At 57.0% G+C, this 14,982-nt stretch overlaps 1 protein-coding gene across 4 annotated transcripts in view; it reads right to left on the reverse strand.

The window, feature by feature from the left end:
* Positions 1-1,141: 1,141 nt before the first annotated feature.
* ADCY5 (adenylate cyclase 5) overlaps positions 1,142-14,982 on the reverse strand; it is a 152,887-nt gene continuing 139,046 nt past the window's right edge. For 2 of the 4 annotated variants that reach the window (XM_025868966.2, XM_073894449.1), the window contains exons 16-21: positions 13,187-13,216; positions 11,723-11,855; positions 7,617-7,880; positions 6,425-6,629; positions 5,372-5,496; positions 3,026-3,569 (exon numbers count right to left, since the gene is read on the reverse strand). In XM_025868966.2, coding sequence (XP_025724751.1) covers positions 3,441-3,569; positions 5,372-5,496; positions 6,425-6,629; positions 7,617-7,880; positions 11,723-11,855; positions 13,187-13,216 — 886 coding nt within the window. In that variant the 3' untranslated portion in view covers positions 3,026-3,440. Of the gene's footprint in view, positions 1,772-3,025; positions 3,570-5,371; positions 5,497-6,424; positions 6,630-7,616; positions 7,881-11,722; positions 11,856-13,186; positions 13,217-14,982 lie in introns of those variants that run through there. The other 2 variants (XR_012378767.1, XR_012378766.1) reach the window with 2 other exon arrangements.

Here is a 14,982-nt window from a genome sequence, read left to right on the forward strand (position 1 = left end):
AGTCCTGCCTGAGGCTTGCCCCCCACTCATCACAGCAGGGTGGGGATTCTTCAGGAGCTGACATGCTAACTTAGTCTAATCAGCCCCTAAAGGTTGGCCTTTTCATTTGGTTTCCTTTTCTAATTGATATACCCTAGCCTGAAAAGTTCTGAGAGTCAAACATGAGCTCTGTACAATTGCATCCTACACCATGGACAGTGGAATCCTCACTAATGCTGTCCCAATTCCTTGGAGCAGGGGGCCTGCCTATGAGCAGGACTGCCATGTCTGTGCCCCCATGTGGCCATTGTTGCAATGAACCCAGTGAAGTCTTTTTCACTGGCTCCTTCATTTTCACTTCACCAAGCCCCTGGTCTTATTTCCTGAACCCAAATAGAACCCTGCATTTGATGGGTGTGGCAGGCAGGCACTGCTTTTCTACCACCTTTCCTCGAGTGAGGTAAGAGTCGTCCTGGGGCACGGAGGACGACTCATGAAGTTACCTGCATGAGCTTAGCAGACAGGCCTGCTTTGAATCTCATCTCTTAATTACCAGTTGTGTGAGTTTAGGCAAATAATTCAGTCTGTGTGTTCATCAGTGACATGTGGTGGCCAGGAAGAACAAATGAGATAAAGTTTGTATGGTGCTTATCCCGGTGTCTGACACACACACAGTGTCCAATAAGTGGTAGCCATGGTTATTAGCTATCCAGGTCAAATCAGTGTGCCTCCAGCCAGCATCTCTCCTCCTCTCCCTGCTACTTGGGTCCCTTCCGGGATCTGTGTCCTTGTATTTTCAACTTTCTTTCCCCCCTTAGCATAGAAACAGGGTTGGCTCACCTGTTTTACAACATCCTCTCCTCAACCCTGGATCTTTTCTGGTACCATCCTTGATCCCTTGTCCCCTTTCACTCCTGGTGTCTCTCCTGCACCCTGGTACCTGCTCCTCAGTCCAGGGAACTACCTCTTGCCAAGAACACGAACGTTCTCTCACCTGATTGCCACAATGACCGCGGTCCTTAGCCAACATTCTCTCCGTGGCAGTGTACCGTTCCCCACCCAGGGTAGGTCTCTGCCCTCTGGGGCTCCCTCCCCAGCACCCCACCAAGGGCCGAGTGCACCGTTCTTTGGACTGGAACCAGACCCATGGCCCAAGCCGCAAATCAGACCAGGACACATTACCAGTGAAAGTGTTTAATAGTTAAATTATTTAAATAGACTTTTTAAATTTCCATGGGAAATCATAATTGTATCTGTTTTTGCAAGAGCAGGAATAAAAAGAGTGCACACCCTTGGAGGGAATGAAGAGCTAGCACTGCACGGTGTCACCAGTCACTGCTGGGATAGAGGGGTGGGCCCCCAAGGAGCCGAGGAGACCGTAACCAACGGGGGGACCACCGGAGGAACTCAGCACACACGTTACTCGGGCTGGAAGCAAAATTAACACCTGGCACCACTGGCGGGCACTATGGAGGGGCAGGGGACTTGAGAACACCACCATGGAGAAAGCCAGCCCGCCCAACAGGTGCAAAGTGGGGGGGGCGATGCAGAACTCAAAGGTTGGAGCAGCAAAAGCGTGGACAAACCTGGGCTGGCAGTTTTAGGTCTGTAAGCTTTGCTTCTCAGAGCGGTGTTCAGGCTGGAGTGAGAGATGGTGTGTGGAACAGGGAGGCCGGCGCTAGGGTGCAGTGAGAGGCGGTGCAGGTGGGCATCAAAGTAACATTCTGCAGCTGGTATATAGCTGCCGCCCCACCTCCTTCAAGCTCGTGTTGGAGGTGAGAAGAATTCTGCCCTGAGAAGCAACAGAAAGATCTGGGCACAGAACCCAAGGATTCTGTCTGAATATATCTCTATGATAATCATTTTTCACTTACATGCCCATTTCTATTTTATACCCTTGTAGGGTATAAGGAGTAATTTTTCCTATATATTTAACTGCCCCCTCCCCCCCCCAAAAAAACAAAAACCAGACGAAACAAAATTTCTGCTAGCTTTGCCCTTTGGACGTTGAAGCTGGGCTCTCCACTTTTCTCTGTCTGGTCTGCAGATGGAGAGCAAAGCCACCACCCTCCCTGAACCTGAGGGCTGCACTGTTACCCCCAAGTCTGAAGGCCTTATCTCTGGGAGAGCCACCTGCACAGTAGCCAACTGAGCAAGGCAGGCAGGTAAGGCTTCCTACCACCCCCACGCCAGCTGAGCGCCTGTGGCCATCCCTGAGCTCTCAGAGCTGCGTCTCTGCAGGTAGCAAATGGCTGACATCTCAGGGAACAGAAGAAGGGACAGTGGTTTGCCGCATGTTGGGGCTGTTTCCCTTGGTTCCAGCGGGGCCTGAGATGGGAAAACAGCTTTTTGTTTTATCCGCTTGCATTTAACTTAAAGGAAGTGATGTGTTAGAGAGATGGGGTAATGTATGCGTGCATCTTCCCACTTAATCTGAATGTAGGGCACCCCAAAAGGACACATGCTGCCTGCTCTGGCTGGACCTGGGAAAACCCCAAACTGCCTCGTCTGCACTGAGGGCACCAGGCACCCCGTATGTGGCCAGTCCCACAGCCGAAGCACACACACACACCAGTACACACACTGACATACGTACAGTACAAATACTGTGCACAGCTGTTTTCTAATATAATTTACAAAATATAGAATTTGGTATATTTGTTAGATCTCCGAGGATTTCAACAATAAAAAATACAAAAAAGACATGTTGGGATCCCCGCCCTCCCACCCCAGTGGCATCTTCGTTTGCTTGTGGGTCTCTCATACGCATACAACTAGTGTAGTCTAAAGGGCACAGAAAGTTGTTTTATTTAATAAATATTCTTTTTCTCAGAACCACCCCTCCTTGCCTCGGGTCCTCTCGCCTCCCCTTCGCAATTCGCTCTGTTCCCCTCAAAGAGGTGTGGGAGGAGGACTGTGGAGAAGGCCGAAGTCCGTCCACAGCCCGCACTCTTGCCAGAAAGCCCCTCCGTGGGGCAGGGCTGTGGCCTCTGTCGGCGGTTGAAAGGCTCACACAGGAAAGCAGACCCCGGGGCCCCTAGGTTCCCGGCGGCCAGAGTCACGCCGCCAACCCACCCACCCCAGGCTGAGGCCTCCCCCTCAGCCCTGTCGTCACACGCCGGCCTGCCCCGCACCGTAAGAGCGCCGGCAGCCCCTTTCCACCTGTGCAGCAGCAGCGCCCGTTAGAAAACTCGAGATTCAGATCACGCCTAGTGGAGTCTTCTATGGAGGAAACATCTTTGGTCAGCTTGGTGCTCGCAGGACGCTGGCACCCCGGGGCCTGGGACGGAGGCGGCTGCCTGCCCACAAAGGCAGAAGCTGCTTCTGGAGTCAAAGTGGAAAATCTCACTGGTGCAGCCATGTGGGCTAGAGCGCAGGCTTCCACCTGCCCACCGGCACCCAAAGAAGCCATTTCCATTTCTCTGGAGGCCAGGCTGCCTGGCATCACCAGGTGGCAGCTGCTAACTGAGCGGGGGCCCCCCGTTGAGGAAGTAGGTCATCATCTCGCCTTTGCCCTTGACCTTGACCACACCCCTGCACTCCAGCTGGTATGTGTTGGCAGCCAGCACCTGGTACATGTCCGTGGTGACCTGAGGAGGCAGTGGAGGAGAGAGGATAGGCCACAGTTAAGCTAAGCTGTGAGCCTATTGACTGGTGGCTCTGCCTGACTGTCCCCACCACAGTGGGTGGGCAGCACCTCCCAGGCAGGGGCTCCCAGGGACTGACAGCTGCTCGTACTGCCTATTGGAAACCAGAAGAATGGCAGCACCTACTCCGTGCCAGGCAGTGTGGCCTGCAACTCACCTGTGCTATTTCCGCTGCTCAAAGTGTGGCCCGTGGTCCCTGAACTGCCTGTCCCTGTCCACACTGAGAAGTGCAGAAGCTGGGCGGAAGTGCTTGGGCGCATCCACAGCAATCTGACCCTGTCGCCATCGAGACCGAGCACGCGACCAGTGTGCTCACTCAGGTCTCACTCCACAGCAGGTAGGTTGAAAGCCACTGCTTACCTCACTCAATCTATGAGGAAAGCGCTTTTATCTCGGGCTCAGACAATCTAAGTCCCTTCCCTGAGGTTACATCGCTAACAAATGGCAGAGCCTGGACTCGGGTCTGCATCCGACTGCCCATCTGCTTTAGCTTTTGAACACAGAGGGGACCTCACCCGTGGCTCCAGTCATCACTGAACTCTTGCCAGGCAGAGGAGAAAGCAGGCTGACCGGAGCAGCAATACAAGCGCGTGTCTCGTGAGGTGACCCAACAGCTATCCGAGCATACCCCGCAACATCCCTGCTGAGGATCCTGGCCCCGCCTGGCTGTCAGGCTGGGAATCTCTGGCTGGGCTGCTGGAAGGTGACCCTGCTGTGTGATCATGGGAACACCCTATGCGAAGGTGAGGTGCCAGGCCACTGTGTGGTTGCACAGCGTCCTTCACTTGTCTGTGGGTTGGGGTCAGAAGCTCTGCACACACATGCCTCTCTCCCCATCTCCCATCTTGTTGTCCCTTCTCCTCTTGGCACAGGGATCGAGGTGAGGGAAAGACATTTGGTCAGTTCCCTCCGACAGCATTTGCATGCCAGCCAGGGCCGGCTGATCTGGCCAGGGCTGTGCTTTGGGCTGACCCTTTGTTCAGAGGTCCCACAGGAGAGAGAATTTAAGGGACATTTAAGCAGTGTCAGTGCGAGCAGAGGGCCGTAAAGAGAGCACAGTTCAAACTTGGGAAAATGGAGGCCAGGAAAACGAAGTGACCTGCCCACAGCCTCATGGGGCACTGGGGGGTGGAGGGTACAGGAAGAGAGCCCCGTCCAGGGCCTTGCCATTGTCAGATTGGAGCAGAGGAAATCGAGGAAGGCCTGAGAAAAAGCAGCTGAAGAGAGGCAGGCCTGGGCATCACAAGAGCCAGCTTGCAAAGGATCGAGAGGAGCCAAAGTCTCTGGGTCTCTGGCCAGCCCCCTTGGCTGCTGGGGGCACCATCCCAGGGGGACGAGGGGCCTTGCCTGGTTCTCCTAAACCAGGCTGCGAGTGCTGGGGGCTCCATTCGGCAAGACCTTGCTCCCGGCAGCCATCTTTGTGTCCCCTTGTATGTGTGGGTTGTGGCATGAGCACTCCTGGCTTAGCATCAGCAGTGGCTCCCGCCTAGACCCCCGCCCCTGGCCATTCCTTCTGTGGCCAGTAGAGGGCTTGGCACAGGAGTGAAGATCTGTCCAAGGTCCTGAGGGCTTGAAACACAACTGTGTTTTCCGAGCTCCCAAGACGTAGCCCCAACCACCTTCAAATTTGGCCGCAGAAATTCTGGCTGGGAACTGTGGGCGGCCTGCACCCAAGCTCATGCAGCATCAGACAGAGCCCCCCACCCCATGTGGGTGAGGTGGGCGGTGGATGCTCTGACACTCACCTGGATGCGGTCAGGCACACCGGTGCTATCCATGCGGCTGGCCACGTTCACCGTATTGCCCCAGATGTCGTACTGAGGCTTGCGAGCCCCGATCACCCCGGCCACCACGGGGCCAATGTTGAGCCCTGCAGGGGACAGACCGTCAGCACGTTCCTCAGGGCTCAGACCAGCGCTCACCCTCACTATCATTCCTCCCTGACACTCAAGGTCCTCTGGGCCTGAGGCCACATTTAGCCCTGCGGCTCCCACTTGGCTGCTGCCATCAAATGCCCGCTAACCCAGACCACAGAAGTCCGTTCACACAGCACTGCTCCTGTGTACTTGAGTCAGCGGGCAGCTCCCGCAGTCCATCACCAAGACCGCCCTCTTCAAGTGTCCAGTGACCTGCGGCATCATCCAGTTGCCCTTCCTTAACCACCCCTCTCAGTGGTGTTTTTCACTGTCAGTTCAGACTTTCTTCCTTCTACCTCCTCTGTTTCTATGAGGGGCACCGCCATTCTTTTTCTTAGAACCTAGCTCCTAACCCACAGTCTCCTCCCTGTCCAAGTGCTCCTCCTCCTGGGTGTCTGAGCTAGTGCAGGGATGTCGCCATGACCCAGCCCCAGGAAGCAAGGCTGCTGCCCTGCACGCAGCCTCCCTGTCTCACTCCTGGCACATCTGCTCTAGTCTCTCCACCGTCCCAGTCTTACCCACACCAACCCCGATCACCCTGCCACTCCGCTTTCGCTGTGCTGCTTCCCCTCCACTCCAGGCCAGAGCCTTCCCCAACACACCTGGCTCAGCTGACATCATCTAGACAGTCTCTGCCATGTCCCCAAGCCCCTGGGCGCTCCCTCTTAGCACAGAAATGGTCTCTCTCACAGGGGGCTGCATGAAGCCTTGCTGTTGTGTGCGACGTAGGACCACACACATGGCAGAATCTCCCAAATAGCAGTGTCATCTGTTCGTAAGACACTGCCCTCCATAGCCCTCCTCTTCGGTCCTGCCAAGCCACATGGAGCTTTTCACCCCACCTGCTATTCCCAGGCCCGAATGGTCAGAAGCCAAGCTCACCGATCTTCATCTGGAAGTTGTTGAAGGAGTGTTCATTGATGTACTTCATTTGATCCATGAGCTTCATGGCAAAGTCGGCCAGGGCTTTGATGTGGGTCTTGCCCACCTTGTCGTACGTGGAATCATTGAGGCCTGAGGCGGCCATGTAGGTGCTGCCAATGGTCTTGATCTTTTCCAGCTGCCTGAACCGATCCTCGCTGATGATCTGGATGGAAGGAGGCCAAACCTGGGTCTCCACCAAGGTTGGGGCACTGAGGTCTACAGGGAAGGGCAGCAGCATGCCCCCCCCATGTGCCCCCCTCCTCCATTCACACAGGGGGCCCATCTGCACACCAACTCGGTGCAAGACTGACAGAGCAGGCCTCCTCCAGTACTCACCCACGTGTGGTGGCCGGGTGCTACCCTCCGCCCTGCACCCAGAGCCCCGGGGCCGGCTCTCTAGTCACTTCAAAGCCTCTTGCCCCCAACAGGGGCTGGTGGCCATCTCCCCCCTTCTCTGGCTCACCTCCCCATCCCTCCCAGGGACCCCCTTCTTCTGTCTCCAGGCCCTGCCAGCCAGAAGCCTGCCCAGACCCATTTCAGCCAACTTCAGTTACCCCCTGCCCCAGGAGCCTCATGGGCTGCTTCCAGCACAGCCCCAGCCCAGCTCCGTCATCCTTCACCCCAGGCCCTGCATTCCTACTGGGGTTGACCCCCTCACATTCCTCGCTCAGTGAGCTCCCAGGGTCGAGATGCCCTACTGGGCACAGTGTACCCAGTGCCTGGCACACACTGGGGACTTGGCGAGGGTGCATGTTTGTGTTTCTGCCCCTGCTGTTCAGGGCTTTGCATCTTTGTCCTTCCTTCTCCCTTAGCCTGGGAGTCCCTCCTTCCCTGGACTCTCACAAAAGCTGGGCCCAAGCCCGGGGCCTGCCCAGCCTCAGGTGGCACGAGAGGAGCGGCGGCGAATAGGGAGGATCAGCGAGACGGCCGTGCAGGGTCTCAAGGGGGCAGCCAGGGCGCAGAGACTTGCGATCCCAGTGGCCTGGGCTGACGCCCACTCTGTGACCTACTGCCCGTGAGCTAAGCCCCGTCTATGTGCCTGTCTCCTCCTCTGTAACAGGCTAGGGGAGGAAATGCAGGCACGGGGCCTGCCCTCAGGTGCCCCGGTGTCCCTCCTGCTCCAGGGGCCCAAGCTCCCCACTGGCCGCACCTCGTCAAAGTCGGCGATGATCTCGTTGAGCAGCCGCAGGCACTCGACGCCCTCGTTGTTGGCTTCCAGCTCCACGTAGAACTCGGAGAAGTTGGCGATGGAGGCAAACATGACAGCCACGCACTCGCACGACTGGTAGTAGAGCTCGTCGTTGCGTCGCTCGCGGGCCAGGAAGTGGGCGGCCACGTCCTTGGGCAGGATGTTGTGCAGCAGCCGCCTGTTGTAGGCCTGCAGCTCCTCCATCTCCTCCTTCTCCTCCGTGGCCTAGGACGCGGCACCCGGTCAGCAGGAGGGGCATGAGCCCAACGCCGCCACGGGGCCGGCTTTCTGCCCCCTGCCCCCGCGCCGTCCCCACCTGCAGCTCTCCACAGGGAGCGGCTAGCACTCCGACCATGAGAAAAGGGAGAGACGGGTACACCTCCACCTCTGCCCTGCCTGCCCCTCAGAACGTGACGCACCGGAGGGCGCAGGCCCCGAAGGAGGGAGCCCCCGACTGGAAACCTCCTGGAGGACAGGCTGAAAGCATCCTGTCTGCCCAAAGCTAGACCGAGGCATGGAGTTACAGGGATGGTCCAAAACCACACCCACCCCCCCACCAATGGCCCTCCAGCTACCAAGCGCTCCTCAACTGTCCATTTTCCTCTTCGCATCAGGAAATGCAGTTTGATAAGATGACTTTAACAGACTGACCCCACGGGAAGACGTCTTAAAGCCCTGTCCGCTCTCCCTGGTTCCAGCACAGCCCCATCCCAGCTCCATCATCCTTCACCCCAGGCCCTACATTCCCACTGGGGTGTGGGAATGTAGCCAAAACTGGCTTCTGGATTGGTTTAGGGGTGGGGCAATGGATTATCACTCACCCATCCCAAAGCCAGGAGGTGCGGATGCCCCAAAGTGCTCCCTGGGGCGGGATAGGGACACCACCAGTGACTTTGGTTCTCCCCCAGTTTGGGTCCTGGGTCTGGGAAATTGAGGTCTGTGGTCACTCACGAGGGACAGTGCAGAGCCCTCAAATCAAGAGGCCAACAGTGGCCCACAGGCTGAAACGCAGAGATAGTCATGCACCAAGGTGTGCAAGGAGCCATGTGACACAGGAGGGACAGAGTGCAATCTGCGGGCTTCCTCCCCCTCGACGGCAAACAAAATGGCCCCTTTAACGGGGAGTGACCACGTTGGTAAAACAGGCAGGTAAAGGATCATTAGCAGGGCCGTTGAAAAGATCCAGCCAGCCTGCTTGGGCCTTCTCTAAATGCGGAGGTCTTTCTATTTGGCTGCACCAGGGATCTCTGCGAGGGCCAGGACTACATCCCTGGCTCTCCCAGCAGGCGGTGGCTGCTCGTGGGGAAACTGCTGGCACACCCAGCTAAGGCCACAGGACCCGGGTCCAGCAAGGACCCCAAGGCTCAGAGGCCTGGCCTAGCCTTGCACCTGAAGTGAGAGGACCCACAGCCCATCACGCCTAGAGCAACTGGAAACATGGCCTTGAGAATGGGGGTCATGCCTAAGGAAGTTCCTGGATGCCAGGTGGGCCCAGCGGGCACATGCGACCTTCCGGCCCCTGTGAGGTGAGACTCTCCCAAACAGGGCCACCTGCTCCTAGCTCTGAAACAGGTGCCAGAGCCGACAGGCTGGAGCGGGAATCTCTGTGCTTCTGGAGGAGCCCCAGCTGGTACGTCTGCCCCTGCAAGTGTACGGGCCACGTACAGTCCTACTGCCCGCTGAGACCCCGTGCCTGGCCACCCAGGAGCACTGCAGCTCCTTTGATCAGCCCAGCAGGGCGGCAGAAACCTAACACATGCCCTCCCCTAGCGCATCTGCCCAGTGGCAGGCAGGTGGTGGTGAAGGCTGGGGTTGGGACGCTGGGAGCGTGGCGACCGCTGGGAACACAGGCCAAGTCCTGCCCAGGAGCTCCTGCCACATCGGGACAACTCTGCCCTGAGACATGATGTTGGGCAGCTCCCAACACAGCCAGCTGCTTCTAGGACTGGGCTCTGGCCAAGCAGGAAGACTCAGGGGCCACAGCCCCCGTGCTGAGCCCAATAAGGTCAGTGCTATGGGAGAGGGACGGGAGTGGGCTCGCCCAAGAACTGAGACCCAGGGGTTTGGCCAGGAGCAGACTTGATGCCTCATGCAGATGCTTCAGGGACGCTAAGGACCTCAGGCTTCCCCAGCTCCCTGTCAAGCACCACACCCACCCACCAGGACCAAAGATCCAACAGCAAAACTGGCTTCTGGGTTAGTCTAGGGGTGGGGTAACGGATTATCACTCACCCATCCCAAGAGCCTGTGTTCAAGTTTTTGCTTATTGGTATGTTGTCCTCCCCCCCCCCCCCAAAAGTCCTGGAGGAGCACAGGAGATGGAGATGTGTAAGCATCCTGAGTCTGTTGCGGGGGTTCAGTGGAGAGAGGCCAACACACCTGGTAGGTAGACATGCTCACCGCCCCACCCCCACACATCTGTGCACAGGCCTTCTTAATCGTTTTCAAAGTGGGAGAGGAGCTGCTGTTGCCTGGGCACTGGGGTGCGGTTGTGAGGAAGCCTCAGGCTGCTCGGCTCAGCCCTGGCAGAGAGCTTCACTTTGACCCTAGGCACTCAGGAGCTAGACAAAGACGGGCGGGGGTGACAGGGCAGGAGGTCACAGGCAGGCTGAGTGGCAGGCTCACCCTTCCCTTGCTTCCACCCCTTTGTAGAGGTCTCTGCAACACAGCTGACTTGCACAACAGCAACAGTCTAGGGGGCAGGAGACCTCCTCGGGGCTCATGTGGGAGGTGGGGTGTGTGTGTGTGCAGAGAAGTGGAGGGACATCAGCCCTTGGTCCCACGGAGCCTGGTCAGCCCCTAGGAGAGAGCTGGAACCTCCAGGGAGCTTCCAGCCTCAGAGGAGAGGGGTGTGAGAGAGCCAAGAGAAGGCAGGGAGGCAGCAATCTGATCCAAGAAGGTAGAACCTCACACTGGATATCCCCCAGGTCCCTCCCAAGCCCAGGGCTGACCAGGGGCCTTCCACATGCAAAACAGGTTCCCTCCAACCTCAGGGCATCTGCTCAGTGGGGACCTCAGTCAACCTCATGCAAGATATCCAGCAGCAGGGGCAACTGGATGCCCCCATCTTTAACAAAAACTCAGGACCTCCTGCCCCAGCCTGAAGACTTGAATCTCAGCATGAGCAAGAAGCTGAGGATGGAGGAGGCCTAAGTGAGTCGCGGGTGAGCTGGAGAAGGGGTCTGGGGATGGAGGCCAGGCCAGGACAGGCAGAGGCTGGGCTGGAATAACCGGTCTGAGGCTGCCCACAGGGAAGACGGCTTTCTCACCATGAATGCCCTTGGGTGCCCTCTCCAGAGCTTCTGAGGCCATCTAGCAGGTAACAAGGAGCAACTCGGTCTCCTGCTAGCACCTGGAGCATTATCCTGCATGTGGCCCAGGGGTAGCCCCTCCTCCAGGTGGACACTATCGGGGCACAGGGCACAAAGCTTGGAGGGTGGAGTGCGGGGCTCCTAGCACCCCACTGCCTCTGCCCCTGCATGGGCCACCTCTCCCCAGGGCTGGGGCACAGCCACCTGCTTAGGCTTCCTGTCGATGGGTCTTTGATGCCCCTTCCGTCCATTCTCCCCTGGAAGAGCCTTCAAGCCACTTCTGGTCACATCGAGCCCTGCTCAGCAGCCCGGTGGGCCAGCTCCCACGCTGCGGCCTCCATGACTCGGTGCCTGCGCTCCCCGTACTCCTCACCTCCTGCCACTCTTTCCTCCCCACCCTCCTGACTCCCTGCTGCCCACACCACAACCGGAGCTGGCCATGCCTAGCCCCCATCCCTGCCTCTGGACGCACACAGTAATGCCTGTTCGGTATTTGGGACCCACCAAAGTCCCAGCACTGTCAATGGTGGGTTTGTTTGGAATTCTGGAATCTGCTCTGGGATTCTGTGTCTGGGCTCCCGAAAGCAGGGAGCAGACCTGCTGGGACGTGGGGCACTGGTTAGTTGGGCTGAGGCCTGAGCAGGAAACCCCATCAGTGCAGAACTAAGGCCCTGTCAGCCCAGGTGACGAACTTGTTCACTCACAAGATGCTGTGAGGTCTGGATGCCTCCCCACCCCAGCCCCAAGGCCACCCACCTGCAGTTTCCAGAGGAAGTCCAGGCGGGCGGTGGACTCCACCTGCTGGGCATGCAGGTATAGGGCCAGCACAAAGACGGAGATGATGATGGGCGTCACCACCTTCAGTGCCACCTTGGTCGCATGCTCAGGGCTGCGGGGGGAGGGAGATGCCTTGGCACTTCGTGGCAGGCTCTGAGGCCCCCTCAGGCCTTTTGCCTCCTTCTACTACTCCCCCTTCTCTTCACCCTCCTGCTCAAGTTTTGCCTGAGGTACGGCCTCCTCCAGGAAGCCTCCTTGGTTGGCAGCCCCATCGCAGCCCCTGCTCCCCAGCAGCTCAGCAGTCATGGCTCCTCTCCTGATGCCCCTCTCTTCCCCGTCTCTGGTCACATCAGAGGATCAATGAGGCGCTTGTAAAAGGCAGCATGTACATCCCAGGTCTCTCCCAGTGGACAAGACAGGGGCCGTAGGCACAGTAACAAGGGAGTCAGGCAGGCCATACTGACCGGCTCTGGGCTTAAGTCTCTTAACCTCTCTGAACCTTAGTTTCCTAATCTGTAAAATGGGATAACGACACCCACATTTTAAGAATTAAAGATACTGTATATAAAATTCCTTGTATAGCATCTGACAAACAGTAGGACCTCCAAAACTGGTAGCTAGTAATGGCTAATTACATTCCTAATAACATTATTAATAAATACTCTTAATAAAAGCAGCTATCCTGGGGCGCCTGGGTGGCTCAGTCGGTTAAACGGCTGACTCTTGATTTCGGCTCAGGTCACGATCTCAGGGTCGTGCGATCGAGCCCCACGTCAGGCTCCGGGCTGGGTGTGGCATCTGCTTCAGACTCTCTCCCCCCACTCCCCCTGTCCCTCCCCTCCCACATGCACACATGTGCGCATGCTGTCTCAAAAAAAAAAAAAAAAAAACCCCACACAAAACCAAGCAGCTATCCCAAACCCTGCTCCCTGTCCCAGCAAAGAGCCCAAACTGTGAACTCTGCAGACTCCCTGCCCAGCAGCAGCCCAGTGCAGGGCTTACGCTACAAACCCCACAGGCCTTGCCTTGGCTCCTTTCTTCCTCAGCGGGGGCAGGGGGGGTGAGGTCACCAGTTCCCGTTCTCTTGTGCCTGGGATCTCACACATGCCCCTGGGGAAGAGCTTGAGGCCACATGTTTTAGATGAGGCCTGTGGAATGGCCTGCGGGTCCTGATGACCCAGCTACCGAGCCTGTAGGTCATCTTGGGGTGGTGGGAATCATACAAGAAAAGGGCATCTACCCAGTGAGGACCCCTTGGTACCCAGTGAGGAAAGGGCTTCCTGGCCCCCTCCAGCCTCCTCCTTCACTGCCCACCTTGCCGCCAAGGCCCCCTCCCCGCCAGGCACCACTGCTTTCTCTGCTGGGCCCGGGGCGGCTGGCCTCTCGCTGCGCCATGCCAAGGGCAGGGAGGGGTTGTATCGAACTTAGAGAGTATCCACTCACCACTGGGAGGTCCCGTTGTTGTTGAAGTCTCTGTGAACAGGAAGTGGGGAGGGCTGTTTGGGGCTGCTCTTCTGCAAGGGCAGTCTCCATGCCCGCTGCACTCCCCTACCCTGCTCTGCCCCCCCTCACACTGCCGTGCCCCCCACTCCTAGCCCTGCCACCCCACGCCCACTACTAGCACCCCGCTACTGTTGCTTCTTCATCCCCCACCCCCAGCACTCCTCGGGCTCCAAGGATATTTTCAGGATGGGAGGCTTGCAGAAAGCCCAGCCCCAACTGGCGTCTGGTCACCATGACCACAAATCACCAGCCCTTACCTGGGACCCTGGGGGCCCCCAGCACATCCACCTGGGCAGAAGCCAGCCCACCTCCCACCCCAGCCCTTTGCTGCATCCAGAAGAGGAGAAACACTACACCTGTGCTGTCCGGTGTGGTTGCCACAGCCACGTGGGGCTCCTGAGCCTTCACATGTGGCTAGTGCAAGTTAAAATGTCCCGGAAGTGTAAGATAGATACTAGGTTTTGAAGAATTAGTGTGGGGGAAAAATGTAATATGTTTCATTAATAATTTTATATTGACTACATAGTAAAATGATATTTTGAATATATTGGTTAAGTACAAAGATTAAAATTGCATGTTTTGCCTTTTTAATACAGCTACTAGAAAATTTTAAATGACATACGTGGCTTGCATTATTTCTCTACTGGACAGTGCTGCCCTAGGGCCAAGCCAGGGTCTCCCAAATCAGTAATGACCTCCGTTCTCTACTGCGGCTCCGGCGGGAGGAGAGGAGACGCTGGGGGTCGGGGAAGGGGCACGTAAGGAAGAGGAGGCAAAGCTCCCCGCTCCTGCCCTGCTGGCGGAGTAGAAAGGCCCGGGACTCCTCGCTCTCCTGGTCCTCAAAGGATTGCGGGCTGCCCCCCTCCTGGTGCTGCCGGCCGTCCCGGCTGGCTGCCCACAGCACCACGCAGCCGCCGGGAAGGCCAGCCTTGAATCGCAGATCCTTCATTACCCCTTCCTTTGCTCAGGTGACACTCTCTTCACCAGAAGGTGACATTTCTGACACCGGAGTTATGGCCTGTTTTATCCATGACTGTTCTGCCACTGGCTCAGTGCCTAGAACATGGGAGGCCCTCAATAAATATCTTTGGATGAATGGATAGAAGGATGAATGGATCCCTTCCCATAACTTGGAGAAAATACAGTTTGCTGCATTTTCTCAGGGGACACAGACCTGTCACAGTTTTTGCACTTCCTGGTGTGTGTGTGTGTGTGTGTGTGTGTGTGTGTGTGTGTAGTGGGGTGATGGGAAGAGAAGGGTATTGACATCAGGCACTTTATGAACATTTTACTACTATGGATATTATTCCCATTTTACTGGGAGCTAGACAGCTTGAGGTACAACTCCCAAGCCTGCTACCTAGATGTGGGACCTAATGGCTCACCATCATAACTAGGAGCCTTTGAGCAGTGCACAAACTACCCAACCATCCGTGGCAGCCCTGCCTACTTCGCTGGGTTGCTATGAGGATGAAAAGGGATAATGTATGTCCTAGCTCGAGGCAGGACACAGAGCTCAAGAAGAACAAAGGCTGTTTTTCTGCTTCCACAGACCTTGCTATTCAGCTCTGTTGAATCTTGACCCCTCTCTGGGCCTGAGGTGCCACAGGCAGATGGAGTTAAGTGAAAACAGCTCATCAGAGGCTGCCCTGAACAAATGCGGAACAATTCACTGAGGCCCGAGGGCAGGACTGAATAGCAAACTGGAAGCAGGATAGCAGGACCTAGTCACCCCG

This window comes from Callorhinus ursinus, unplaced genomic scaffold (assembly GCF_003265705.2).
Source record: "Callorhinus ursinus isolate GAN/ISIS: 27379988/994484 unplaced genomic scaffold, GSC_fseal_2.0 scaffold1, whole genome shotgun sequence".
NCBI lineage: Eukaryota > Metazoa > Chordata > Mammalia > Carnivora > Otariidae > Callorhinus > Callorhinus ursinus.